Source organism: Crinia signifera, chromosome 1, assembly GCF_055691185.1.
Source record: "Crinia signifera chromosome 1, ASM5569118v1, whole genome shotgun sequence".
Lineage (NCBI taxonomy): Eukaryota > Metazoa > Chordata > Amphibia > Anura > Myobatrachidae > Crinia > Crinia signifera.
Genome location: NC_139217.1, coordinates 82,415,018 through 82,429,616, shown reverse-complemented (window position 1 = coordinate 82,429,616; position 14,599 = coordinate 82,415,018). Strand labels below are relative to the sequence as shown.

The following is a 14,599-nucleotide window of genomic DNA, read 5'->3' as shown; positions in this document are numbered from 1 at the left end:
TTGGCATCAAGCATGAAGCCCCCTTGGCATCGAACATGAAGCCCTTGGCATCAAGCAAGAACCCCCTAGCAATGAGCATGTAGGTAAGCGGCACTTGTGTGTCAAATATATAATGGGCATTACGGCTTGTTATATAGCATATAATGGGCATTATGGTGTGTGGCCTTATGTGTAATTGGCATTATGGCGTATGGCTTTATGTGTAATGGGTATTACGGAGTTTGCTAAAATGTGTAATGGGCATTATGGTGTGTGGTCTAAAGTGTAATACCATGCCCCTTTTTGTGGTGCCATGCCACCTTCCCATGAGGCCACACCCCCTTCTCGCCACGCAAAGGTCCACCCTGCTTGTATATTTGGATTTGGGACCACCCATTACCATAATTCTAGATTCGCTTATGTATGGCATGATTTCATAAATGCTAAATTATTTAAAATAGCATGTGAAACTGAGTGCAAAGAGCGCATCTATTGAGTCTGTAGCAAATTTAGCAACTACCATGCCATTTATCTCTAACAGCAGCAGGGGCTGGGCACGCTGGGATTAGAATAACCACAGCTGAGCTGGAGAGGAAGCTGCTTGCTCGTGTGTCACTGATGGAAGCAATAAAGCTATCAGAAAAGGGCAGACGGTGACCACAGCTAACATGGCCGCTACTACAGCCGAAACACTGTCACGTGGTAGCTACAGCGGCTTCCGATTGCTTGCAGGTAGATCCGGGTACTGGCGGCTGAGGGGCTGGAGGACTCTCGCGATAACCTGATCCTTCCCTCCTTCTCCAGGAAAGATGTCCGCCGGCGGGGAGCTGCTGGAGAGGATGGTGGTGACAACGGAGAGCAGTACCGGCAATGATACCGCCGCCGTCGTTGCCGCTCCCTCCTCATCCGCCTCTCCTCCTCCGTCAGCCGTAGCCACCACTCCACCCACCACGGTGACCGCGGGCGGAGGAGTCGGGGATGAGGAGGAGGAATGGCTATATGGGGGTACGAGCGTGCAGCTGTGTGTCTCATGTCTCCACAACATATCCTGGTCTGCTATTGTCAGGGAGGGCACTCCGTATTCCTCACACGTGGGGGCTGATTTGACAGTATGTAGGGCCAGTATGCATCTACAGTTCATTTCCTAAGTTGATGAGTAAGGGCCTACTGTGTCCCACCAGGAGAAACCTGCCGTGTCCAACCAGGGGAAACATGTGTTCCTCCAGCGGAAAGGGTGCACACTAGTGTCCTCATTGCATCCCACCAGGGCAAAGGACACTAGTGTCCTCGCTGCAATCCACCATGGGGGAAGGGTGCTCACTAGTGTCCTCACTGTGTCCCACCAGGGGGGAAGGGTGATTGCTAGTGTCCTTGCTGTGTCCCACCAGGGAGAATGGTGCTCGCTAGTGTCCCACCAAGAAGAGAATGGCGCTCGCTAGTGTCCTCGCTGTGTCCCACCAAGAAGAGAATGGCGCTCGCTAGTGTCCTCGCTGTGTCCCACCAGGGAGAAGGGTGCTCGCTAGTGTCCTCGCTGTGTCCCACCAGGGAGAAGGGTGCTCGCTAGTGTCCTCGCTGTGTCCCACCAGGGAGAAGGGTGCTCGCTAGTGTCCGCCCTGTGTCCCACCAGGGGAAAGGGTGCTCGCTAGTGTCCGCCCTGTGTCCCACCAGGGGAAAGGGTGCTCGCTAGTGTCCGCCCTGTGTCCCACCAGGGAGAAAGGTGCTCAGTAGTGTCATCATTGTGTCCCACGGAAGGGCACTTGTTGCCCCCCCCCCCCCCTCCCCAGCTACATCCACCAGGAGTCAAGGGGGTTCACTGGTGCCCTCGCTGCATCCTACCAAAGGGAAGTGTCATTATTGTGTCCCTCCAGAGAGAAGGGCGCTCACTGGTGACCTTGCTACATCCCTCCAAGGAATAGGGTGCTCGTTAGTATCCAACCAGGGATAAGGGTGCTTGCTAGTGTCCATGCTTTTTCCCACCAAGGGTAGTGGCTCTTACTAGTGTCTTTTTTTTGTCCCTGGAACAAGGACCTTGACCAGTGCCTTCACAGTGCTGAAGGGAATGGCCCTGTGCCTAGTGCACCGGTTCTCAAACCTGGTTCATATTTTTCAAGTCACCTATAGATGTTTAAAATGTGACAGTTGGTGATACAGTGTACCTTCAAGCGACCTGTGTATGGTCATGAGGATGGGGTTTGAGAGCCACTGTATTAGTGCACTCATTGGCTCCATACTTATGTCTATGCTCAGGCTCTAAGGGGGCATACACACTAGGTGGTTTTTGCCTATTTTCTAAGCGATTTCTATCGCTGGCTCAGATACTTTAGAGCATGCACAAAATATCAAGTAAGATTGCTTGGCACAGAATGTCTTTTGTTTGTGCCCCTAAGCTTTACAACACCTGTTTAGGTTTGCACTAGTGGTGTAATTGTAAAGGGGGGGTTATCACTGTATGCTACCTGAGAGGAGGAGTTCACTACTGCCCTCATGTTCCAGTGGAAGAGGAGTGAGTTCTCCTACTTGTTGCCACTTATCAAGTGCAGGGGTGGGGGCGAAAGCTTTAACTAATGTCTTCACTAGTCACATGGGAGGGTGGCTTATTAATGGCCTTACTCTATCCAAGTGCATTGTGGGGCATTTTCAGTCCTCCATATGTCTGAATGCAAGTGGGATACAATTCTCTTGTATATTCCTAGTGTGAGAGGTCTTATCAGGCCCTAATCAGTGCAACAGAGTTTCTGCTTTCTGTAGTGTTGCTGTTTCCCGGTGTGAGGGGTGAGCAGCCGCACAAGTGTCCACTGTTACTGGGATGCGTAGTTCCGCAGCTACTGGATGGATGCATGTTGAATACCCCTGCTGTATTACACATTAATACTTCAATGCCCCAAACACTTGCTCAAGTAATGCCAATAGTTTCATGCATTCATTTAACACTTTTTTCTTTCCGTGACTGTTACATATTAATTCTGTGTGTGCAATTATTTGCATTCACCATGCTCAGTCCCTAAACCTTAAGTTGCTTGTTGCTATTTTTTCTACAATAGTCCATTTTGCTGTTCCCTGCATTAGTACCTGCGTTTGTTAAAAGAAAATGAGTTCCTTCTCATGTGACACGTCGGGCAGCCTGCTCCAGTGTGCCATCATTGTTAAATACAGAAAATTGTTTCCTCTTGGGCAAAATGGAGTTATGATCATAAATAGGCCAATCTGATATGACACAATAGCTATAGCAGCAGCAGTGAGCTTATGTTTTTATGTTGTGTCTATATCTTATAGATAATATATATATTTTTAAGTGTTTCTTAAAAACACCTAAAACTAATTCACAGATTCTGCAATTCAATTTCACAAGTTTAATCTCCGTAATGTTTAATCCTTTTTAGCTATGGTGACCTTCTAAAGCAGGCATGTCCAACGTTGGCCCTCCAGATGTTTTGACACTACACATCCCAGCATGCTTTGCAATAGTTTTAGCATTCTCTAATAGCAAAACTGTGGCAATGCATGCTGGGATGTGTAGTTTCATAACATCTGGAGGGCCAACGTTGGACATGCCTGTTCTAAAGCTAGGTTTGTCCAAGTTCACTATTGTCTTTATAATTATGTCCTGCTAGCTTATTGTCCTCATACATTGGTAGCACTGATCCAACGACACTGGCAATCTGTCAGGGAAATTAAACTTGTTAAAGTTCACGATTCCCGTCCATTTTCGATCACGGGATCAGGATTTTTAAACATGTTTAACTCTTTGAGTGCCAACTTCTGTGAGATGCGTAAAAATATCCTCTAAAAATGGCAGCATTTCATTGAGAGATAAAATATGAGTGCCAACCGCTCTGAGATCTATTGGCTAAAAATGCCGGTGTCACTCACATTTGTTCTATGAATTCAAATAACAAATGTTGTGTAAACAACGATTATATTTCCTATACAGGTAAACATTACAGGTCATTATGATGAATAAAAATGTTTGCTTGGCAATTTTCACACCGATTTTGACAAATTCACTTGGCACACAATTAATATTCCCGACTTCCCCAACCTGGCCATTAAGGGATCAGTATAAAAGCCTCAATGTGTTGGGGGCCATTACTCCTGTATTGTTTATGGTTAGCATTTCTTCCTACCTATGTGCAAGGTGCAACTACCTTATTAATCCCCTCATTTTGTCTAATTGAGATTAGTAGGGTATAGCTATAAGTGCTGGATATGAAATGTCATTAACAAAAAAGTTACAATTGGGGGTTTAAAAAAAAAACTTCACGAAATGACTTATTTTTGGTTATTCATATCTTCGATTGATACATCATTTTTACTTCAGAAAAGACATCCAACTAGAATAGCTCTTTATAACCATGGAAACCAGATCATTTCCACTTCTAGTAAGTTAGCCAACTTCCTATTGAGAACCTAAAGAAGCCTTCCTTTTCCAATTTTCTCCCTTCCGTAATTTCTCTGTACAGCAAAACGATGTTTTATGTAGTCGTTGGGTTGCACCTTAATTTACAAATTCTTGTATTTTTGCAGAGGAAAACGAAGCTGCGGGGCCAGATGATGATGAAGAGGATATAACAAGGTAGGCGGGTTAAGACACACTGAGGGCCGTATTCAATGTGGCCGGCGAGGGGGTTAAATGTTGGGGATTGCCGAAAACAAGCGCTGGGGAAATCCTCTCTGTGAGAGGATGGCGAGGATATCCTCAATCAGCGAGGCTCATGGCTATTGCATGGAGCGGCCGCATACACTGTTTCCCCCTCGTTCCACAAACCTAGCAAGGGGGGAAATGGCCTGTAGAGGGGGTCAGTTGAATACTAACCCTGCGCGCTGTGACAGAGAGCAGGCAGCACTGCTCGCTTTCACAGCCAGCAAAAAGCATTGAATACACCTCTATGTATATTGACGTTATGTACTACAAGCCTTCTTTATTGTAATGGCTCATTTTACATAATACTTTCTTTAATTTTCTTATCCATTTATTCCACAGCTCTCATCCCTTAACAGTTGTTGAAGCTGAGACTACTGAGAATGGCGTTGTAAAAACGGTAATATTCCCCCTTCTGTTTTCATTTCAAAGATTAACTGTTTGGTAATACGTGGATTCAGAACCAGAGATTGTAATCCGATTTGTCACAAGGAAGAGTAAAGCTAGTGTCACATAAACTAGAAAACAAAAGATGACAAGTTGTGTGTTTTTTTTTTTTTTTTTCTTTCGTTTTTTTAGTTAAGCGAATGTAGAATGTTTTAGGAATTTTCTTATAGAATTTTGGACAGCTTTTTGTATTGTACGAAACCTAAATACATTCATTTTTTAAATAAATGTAACATAGTTCAGTTGTACGAAAATTAATCCTTAATGGGGCCTACACACTGAAAGCCGCCCAAACTTGGTGTTTTGAGTGGCTTTCAGCTCAAAGCTACTCAGTGGGCGGTATTCAATGTGAATACCTGCGAGGTGCAGCGAATCCTTTTTTGGATTCGCTGCACATTCGCCACGTTCCGGAGCCAGCGGGCTCCGGTATTCAACGTGTCAGGGGCTCGCTGCCCCTGACTGGCGAATATAAGCTCCTGCGGCGATTGCCGCAGGGAGCCTGAGGACGGTGCCAGGCAGAGAGATGGTAGTCTCTCTGCCTAGCCCAGACCTTTGTGGGGGGTTAGGTGGGCTCCCCGGGTGCCAGGCAGCACAGGCTGCCCCCCCGGGGGTGCCAGCAGGGGGGCGTATATTCACTACACACGAACGTAACATCGGGTGCAGTGAATATATGAATATGTAATGAGCGGCTCGGCTCCGGCGCCCCCTGCTGGCTGCTGTGTAAAAAAATAAAATAAAAAAAAATATTATTTTTAAAATTAAATATATATTCATGTGCTTACAGCACATGAATAAAAATAGCATGCCCCTCCTCAGAATAAAATTCCTGATTTTTTGACACCAAATGTAAAAAACAAAACACTTTATTTTAAAAGTTCACATTCCACTTCACCATAAAAAGATAGCGATTGCTACTCGGTGAATCATGGCGAAAAAAACCTTCAAATGTATTCGCCATGTGGTCATTGAATAGGGTGATTCACCGTTTTTGTCAGAAATTCGCCAAACAGCACAAATTCGCCATAAAAACCTGGCGAATCAGGCTCATTGAATACTGCCCATAGTGTAAGGCCCGGCGATGAGCGGTGATGCGTGCTCCTGCATCATCGCTGGGAAAGCCGCTCATCTGCTTGTATTACCAGCAGATGAGCGGCTTTGTGGACGACTTTCCATAGCACTATGGAAAGCCATCCTGCCCCCGCTGACGGTGCCGGGCAGGGGGGAAGCGGAGCAGCTTTCTCCACAGCGATCATCCCTGTCCATACACAATGGGCAAAATCGCCCAGTGTGTATAAACCATGGGTCCTCAAACTGCGGCCCTCCAGATGTTGTGAAACTACAAATCCCAGCATGCCTTGCCACAGTTTTGCTATAAGGGAATGTTAAAACTGTAGCAAGGCATGCTGGGATTTGTAGTTTCACAACATCTGGAGGGCCGCAGTTTGAGGACCCATGGTATAAACCTTCATTTCATTTGATTTCTTGTTAGTGTGTTTTTTTTTTTAAATCTAATTGTGTATTGTATGTATTTTTGCATGTATATGGTTATATCAAGTATGTTTTTTGCTTGTTGGGAGCCAAAGTACTTTATAAATAGGAAAGTGCTGAGGCATTACATGTTTACAGCTCAGCGATGCCATTTAATGCTAATTCTGTGTCTATTCCACTGGAATTGTAACATGTGTATGTTTTTGCCTGTGTAAGGTGACAGAGACAGAGGATGACAGCGAAAGTGACAGTGATGACGATGAAGATGATGTCCATGTTACTATTGGAGATATTAAAACAGGAGCTCCCCAGTTTGGGTAGGTCGCTATTCTTTCAAGCATTTAGCTCGCTAATGTCCTATCTTATGAATGAAATTGTTAAAACTTGTAACTTCTGTTTTAGGAGCTATGGGGCAACCCCAGTTAACCTGAACATTAAAACTGGTGGCAGGATTTATGGCTCATCTGGTAAGACGCATGAAATATTGTGGCTGTTGCTTTTATAGAGCGAGTTTCATACATTTAAAATCTCCACTGGTGACTATCCAGAGATGCCAAGGGCTTTCAGCCCATATGGCCTGGCTGATTTTCACATTGTCTGAGTCTTTTCCCATTGGCAGGAACTTCTCTACAGTGTGAATAGTAGTCAGATGATGGTTCTATTGATTTGGATCTCGTCTGTCTGCTTCCCTTTTACATTTGTGTACTACTGATAATGACTTGGGCTGTAGGATTGGTCACAGGGGATACGGTCATTTGGTAACCAGCATGATAGTTGACATGCTTTACGTCGACCTGCGTCTAGTTGGACAGTCAAAAGGTCGACATGGGGTTTTTCATTGTGTTTTGAGCCAACATGTGCCGACAGTCTGTATGTCATGTCCTACCATCCACTAGGGCATGACGGGAGAATAAAATAGTGCGCCGAGCGTAGCATGGTGAGCGCAGCGGTGCACTTTAACCTGTGCCCATGTCGACTTGAGTCGACATTCAGGGAAAAAAAGTGAAAACCCCATGTCGACCTAATGACCCTGTGGACCTTCCTGCATGTCGACCAACTTGCTGGTGACCAACTGATCCACACCCGGTCACAGTTTAAGGTTTTTACTTAAAATACAAAAGGTTTCTTAACCACTGAACTGAGTAATATTTTTTCAAAATCAATTTATGGAAATAGGTTCAAACCCGAATAATGTCATTTTATTATTTAATCAGATTTGTTAGAAAAATGGGACTTAATAAGGGTCAAATAGTTCTTATTCATGGTTATATATGGAATCAAAATCAAAAACTTTCTAAAATGATTTTCTTTCACTTCACAGTCTCTTCCCCCCCCCCCCCCTTCCCCCCCCCCCCCCCCCCCCCTTCCCCCCCCCAACTATCAACAGGAAGAGATGCTAAAAGCCTGTACACACTGGGCAATTATGTCCCCCCCGCCGATATAATACTCACTGAATGATCTAGTTCAGTGACATTATTGGGTCCCCTGCTGATCATGCAGTCGCTGATAGTATTGTCAGACACAAGCATGCACAGACCCAGGAGTGCACATCCCTGAACCTGGGCTGCTGGAATATTGTCTTCCTGCAACTGGGGGATTCTTAAAATCTCCCTTGTCCTGGAAGCAGGATGCCGCGTCAAACAAGGGGCCAGCTGATTGGGCTGAGCCCAGCAACTGCATTGTGTTTACCTTACAGCATTCGCTGCAGGCATCTCTAACATGTTTGTATTCGATGCGACTGTGTCAGTGAAAGCCCAACTTGATGTGGTCACTTTTATATTTGCCAACCTCCTTCTCTTATAGTTGGTAATTGTGATTCCTATTCTAATAGACTGTTGCTTAAGGTTTACTTACATAGCTAAAAAACACTACATATGCAGCTAATGCTGACTTTCTACTGAAACTGTTACTTCATGTAAGTGAGGAATACTTTTTGTTTCCAAATGAAATTAATGAAACTTTTCTACTTTCTCTATGAAGGAAAAGGTAAAGGGGTAGATTTGGATGCCCCCGGCAATATCAACGGCGTTCCTCTGTTAGAAGTGGACTTGGATTCTTTTGAGGACAAACCTTGGAGAAAACCAGGTAATATGGTGTTCTGCATTATATTTGCCACCAATGTAAAACTAGAAACCATCCTCTTAGACAGCTTATGTACCACAGGAAACTCAAAAGATGCTCCGTGTCCTGAACTGATGTTTTCAGACCATTTAGTCACAATAACTAAAGCCTAGGAATTGTAAATGTTGTGTGTGTTTTTTTTTTTTTATTTATTTTTTATTTTATTTCTGAAATGGCTTTTAACCTTTTATTAGATTTTTTTTTTTTTTAAATTGTAAAATAGTGTGTGTGTGTATATGTATATGTGTGTATGTGTGTATATATATATATATATATATATATATATATATATATATATATATATATATATTTTATGTTCCTCCAACTTGAAATTTTCTTTGCATTTTGTAGGCGCTGATCTCTCAGACTATTTCAATTATGGTTTTAATGAAGATACTTGGAAAGCGTACTGTGAAAAGCAGAAGAGATTAAGGATGGGCTTAGAAGCCATTCCTGTTTCTTCTACAACCAATAAAATTACGGTACAGTAAAAAAAAAAGACGAACAAACAGAAAATATGCTTTGTTTCACGGCAAATAAGCCAAGAAATAATCCTGAACATTCATAAGTGCATGTATTCTCCCCCCGCCACTAAATCATGTCTATTTATGAATAATATATGTGGAAATTATATTACTATGGATACTGTGCGGGGAGGGTATTCAATGAAAAACCATTTTTAGGTCGAATTTAGATTCGACCTATTCAGTCAAAGTACTGTTTTTGTAGATCGCGAAATTGTGGTTGTCAACATTTTTTTATTCCTATATCGCTGATGCTGAATTCACCAGACTTTATTGAATACTCCTCTGTATGTGCCAGCATTAAATGCAATTCATTCATCTGAAAACCATTAAATCTCCATTATCAGTGCAGAGTATGTTTAAGGTCTGTATTTATGTGTGTTACTTACAGGCGAAACGCAAAAAATTTGAATATTGTCAAAAAGTTCATTTATTTCACTAATTCAACTTAAAAGGTGAAACTAATATATAGACTCATTGCATGCAAAGGGACAGATGTATTAAGCCTTAACAAGTGATAAATGCAAGTGTGATAATGAGAGATAAACGTCCAGCCAATCTCCTGCTAACTGAAGGTGCTCATACACTAGTAAGATCTGGCTGGTTGGAACAAAAACATGGTTATGGATGACAGTTTGTCAGTTTTCCAGCATTTCAAGCAAATTATCAACTGTCATTAGCTCTCACCCATAACCATGTTTTTGTTCCAACCAGCCTGATCTGAAGATAAATCTGCGTGTGTATGGCCACCTTAAAATTCACCCTTGCATTTATCTCTTGTTAAGGCAAAAAAACGCTTGCAATATCTCACTATGGGGCAGATGTATTAAACATCTGCCCCATAGTGAGATATTGCAAGCCTTTTTTTGTTATAATTTTGATGATTACAGCTTATGAAAATCCAAAATCTCAGAAAATTTGAATGTTGTGAAATGGTTTAATAATGTAGGCTCAAAGGGTCACACTCTAATCAGCTAATTCAAAACGCCTACAAAGGGTCGCCGAGCCTTTTAAATGGTCTCTCAGTCAAGTTCAGTAGAATTCACAATCATGGGGAAGACTGCTGACCTGACAGTTGTACAGAAAAGCATCATTGACACCACCCACAAGGAGGGAAAGCCTGACACAAGGAGTAGAAGGGAATCGTGTGGAAGAAAAGTGTGCACAATGTCGTATTCCTCTTGTCAAGCTCCTGAATAACATGCAACGTCATATACATCTTATCTGGGCTAAAAAAGAAAGAACTGGTTTGATGAGAGCAGATTTTGCATCTTCTTTGGAAACCAAGGTCCCAGAGTCTGGGAGAGGCACACAATCCAAGTTCATTGTGAAGTTTCCACAGTCTGTTTAGATTTGGGAAACCATATCCTTTGCTGGTGTTTGTCCACTGTGCTTTATTACGTCCAGAGTCCATGCAGCCATCTATCAGGTCATGTTAGAGCACGTCATGCTTCCTTCAGCAGACTAGCTATATGGAGATGCTGACATAATTTTCCAGTAGGGCTTGGCACCTGCCCACACTGCCAAAAGTACCAAAATCTGGTTCAATGAGTGTGGGATTACTGTGCTGGATTGGCCAGCAAGCTCAGCTGACCTGAACCCCATAGAGAATCTGTGGGGCATTGACATGAGACAGAACAATACAGAAGAGCTTAAGGCCGCAAGTGCAGCATCCTGATGTTCCATAACACCTCAGCAGTGCCACAGGCTGATAGCATCCATGCCATGCCGCATTTAGTCAGTAATTCATCCAAAACGGGCCCAAACCAAGTGCTGAGTATATACACCTTATTATACTGATATTTCTGTATTTAAATTATTTTAATCAAGGCTTTAAATAGCTCACTTTGCATGCAATGAGTCTATACTGTACATTAGTTTCACTTTTTTAAGTTGAATTACTGAAATGAACTTTTGGACGATATTCAAATTTTTTGCGTTTCGCCTGTATAGTAAGTTACTTGAGACCGCACAAAGTAACACTTTGACTGTCGGACATCACCACATATGTGGTTTATTTTTCCTCTTCATAATGCTGTTCATCCATATGTTCTGGCAACAAGTGTTATGCAGCTGTGCTTTATTGAATTTGGGTGACGTACAGAACACTTTTCCCCTTATACTTTCTTTGACTATATATCCATAGGTACAACAGGGCAGAACTGGAAACCCAGAGAAAGATCAGATCATACAACCTGCTAAACAAGAGTTTACTTCTCCCACATCATTATTTAAAGCTGGAGCTCCGCCCCCAAGGTGAGATATACAAGTGTTCTGTGGTGACTAGCATGGTGTTTTATGAGCACAACTGAGGAAATGTGCTTGCATTTCTCTCCTGTATGGTGTCTGTGTAGACACCTGAACACGTGGATCCCATGCTCTGGGCCATGTGGCAAAATACTGCAGCATATTTTACAGTTCCCAATGAGTCCACGTGGGTGGTACAGTATGAAAAAGTTATATACAAAAAATTGTGAAACTCATGCTGATCTCTTCATGTCTCAACCATTGGCGCGTCTATCTATTGATTGTCAATCTATAATCCTGATACAATTTTAAAGTTCTAGGCTTTAATTATAACATTCTTATTATTCGTTTGGGCATGAATGGAGTTTAGAACAGTTAATGTCCAATTATCTGTTAAGACACATCATATGGTTGTTCCTAGAAATTATTTACATCCCACCTCTCCGTTTAAAATAATCATTTGTTTAGTTAAATACGAGTTTATTTGTCAGGTTGGGGCACTATCACTACGGTTGTCTTGTTGGGGGCATTTAGGTTTATCCTGTTTGTGCCCACCCACTGACACAACCTGTTCAAGAGACACCAGCTATGCAGGTGTAATAGTTATCTGCCAATAAGTCTTTCTTGTGTAAGTACTGTATGTTTATGGGGTGAACATCCTTTATTGAACGTTTATCTGGCTGCAGGGGACGTGTTATTAACTTAAAGTGGAGATGTTCCTTAAAGCAAACAATAAGCTTCCTGCTAGCAATTTTGGGTAACTTTTCCACGTATCCACTCTTTAGAGGGTTTGATAGATTTCCTCCTGTATTGTTTTGCATAGTATTCACGTAATGATGTGCACTTATTTCCTTACATGTATTCTTAACATTGAATTGTTTTACAGTAGGAAGCTGTCGGGCTCAATCGATGTCATTGGTCAAACAACCACAATCACACGTGTTGAAGGACGGCGGAGGGGAGCCAATGAGAGCAACATCCAGGTGTCTCTTTGTGTGCATATTTTAGTTTTCTCCTGTTTTAATGGCAACTGACTTTTTTTTTTTTTACTATCCTATCCGTGTGTACACAGTCAATGCTACTGGCACTACTGCTACTAGGGATGTCTTCTGATCTACCCTGCAGCGTGGCTGACCAAAATACATCGCTAGCAATAGTGGGAACGAGCATATTGGTCATGCACACTTCCCAACATGTGCCAATATGAGCTGGGAAGGTGGGATGACCCATTGCCTTGTGTGTGTGCCCGGCTTTAATTCCTCAGATGTTGTCCAAGGGGAGAAGTCGCATCAGATCCCCCTTGAGGCACCTGGGGCCTTCCCGGGCGGCAGGATTGCATGCAAAACTTTGTCCTTCTGCATGTCTCATTGCATGCGATCCTGTTTGCCGCAGGGAGGGTGTCAGTCGGAGGTTGGACATGCAGCACGCCCAGCCTCCAACTCCGTCCAGATGAGTACGGGACCGGATGTCATACACATGCGTCCTGGGCTGTTTTTTTTTTTTTTTTTACCTGATTTTTTCATCCTGATCTGCTGGAATTGGGTGAAATCGTTCCAAAATCGTATAGTGTATGGGTACCTTTTTAATCTGGCCATTGCTCAATGTGTAAGGATGTTTTCTTCCCAAACTCTTCTCTATTGGTGCAAGAGGCAGGCTATTTGTGAGTCACTTGCGGGTGGGTTGATGTTATGACCAATAGTACAGAGGGGGAGCACTTTTTATTACTTGTGTAGTGACTTCTATATATTGCAGAAAAAGATAGGCATCCATTTAAACCAAACATCGTTTTCCTAAATTACTCTTACTTTACTTTTGCTAGAACATCTGTGAAAAGGCCAGCTGTATCCTCTCGCATAGTTACTGGATAGCAGACACGTTATTATACACGCCAGTTAATTTCTCCTTTTTGGTTTCTTATTCCTCCTATGGTATTTTATTACTGCTGTAATATGTAATGTCAGGTTTTGCTAAATCATTTAATTTGCTGAACTCCTCTAAAACAAAACAAGTATTTCATTGTGCTGCGTGTGCCCGAGTTGAACATGTTGCACAGTCAGGGGTGTAGTTTTGTCTGTTCAGTTGTTCCAAAAGAATTCTGAAAGAAAACACTGAACGCTGGGAAGTAGAAAGAATAAAATCTCCTTGATATATGTATTTTTTTTTTTTTCTTTCAACTGTCCCTGATATATGAGAATTTCCTGTTGTAAGTGTGGTGCAATTAAGCGCACCCCCCTATCCCCTCCCCCTTTTTTTTTATCTGCAAGCATTTGTGAATTCTGATACTGCAGGATGTGTTTCTTCTGGCAGCCTTCCAGTTTGTGTTCATAACTTACTAGCTAAATGACCTCCTTTCTTTGGTTGCTGTACAGGGCTCTAGGCTGTGACAAAGCACATTCCACTTCAACAGTAGCCAGCAATGTCAAATTTAAAAACAAACATAAGTGTTGTTGCAATTTAAAATGATTGTGGACCCTTTTGAAAGGGAAAAATAACAAACAGGACGCATACCCAATAAATGATGTGTGTACCTGGCGATTGGACACGGGGGCACCCTGATCGAGTGTATATGCCGCAGCGAGAGGGGAGGGGATTTTTGCAACTTTAATAAAATAAAAAATAAAAAAATCAAGAAATCGCATGTACATAAGTATTCACAACGTGTGCTTAATGCTTTGTTGATGCACCTTTGGCAGCAATTACAGAAGTCTTTTTGAATATGATGCCACAAGTTGGCACACCGATCTCTGGCCAGTTTCACCATTCCTCTTTGAAGCACCTCTCAAGCTCCATCATGTTACGTGGGAAGCCTCGGTGCACAGCCATTTTGAGATGTTTAATCGGATTTAATTTTGTGCTCTGGCTGGGCCACTCAAGGACATGCAGAGTTGTCCTGAAGCCAGCTGTGTGCTTAGGGTCATTGTCCTGCTGATGGATGAACCGTCGCCCCCAGTCTTGGGTCACGAGCACGCTGGAGCAGGTTTTGTTCCACGATGTTTCTGAGCATTGCTTCGGTCATCTTTCCCTCTATCCTGACTAATCTCCCAGTTCCTCCCTCTGCAAAACATCCCAACAGCTTGACGCTGCCACCACCATGCTTCACTGAAGGGATGGTATTGGCCTGGTGATGAGCGGTGCCTGGTTTCCTCTAAAAATG

General features: G+C 42.9%; 1 protein-coding gene across 9 annotated transcripts in view; it reads left to right on the top strand.

The window, feature by feature from the left end:
• Nucleotides 1–596: 596 nt before the first annotated feature.
• FIP1L1 (factor interacting with PAPOLA and CPSF1) overlaps nucleotides 597–14,599 on the top strand; it is a 53,610-nt gene continuing 39,607 nt past the window's right edge. For 2 of the 9 annotated variants that reach the window (XM_083168480.1, XM_083168478.1), the window contains exons 1-9: nucleotides 746–984; nucleotides 4,504–4,552; nucleotides 4,961–5,018; nucleotides 6,770–6,870; nucleotides 6,956–7,020; nucleotides 8,534–8,638; nucleotides 9,026–9,156; nucleotides 11,345–11,454; nucleotides 12,332–12,428. In XM_083168480.1, the coding sequence (XP_083024606.1) occupies nucleotides 789–984; nucleotides 4,504–4,552; nucleotides 4,961–5,018; nucleotides 6,770–6,870; nucleotides 6,956–7,020; nucleotides 8,534–8,638; nucleotides 9,026–9,156; nucleotides 11,345–11,454; nucleotides 12,332–12,428 (912 nt within the window). In that variant the 5' untranslated portion in view covers nucleotides 746–788. Of the gene's footprint in view, nucleotides 712–741; nucleotides 985–4,503; nucleotides 4,553–4,960; nucleotides 5,019–6,769; nucleotides 6,871–6,955; nucleotides 7,021–8,533; nucleotides 8,639–9,025; nucleotides 9,157–11,344; nucleotides 11,455–12,331; nucleotides 12,429–14,599 lie in introns of those variants that run through there. The other 7 variants (XM_083168481.1, XM_083168476.1, XM_083168473.1 and 4 more) reach the window with 7 other exon arrangements.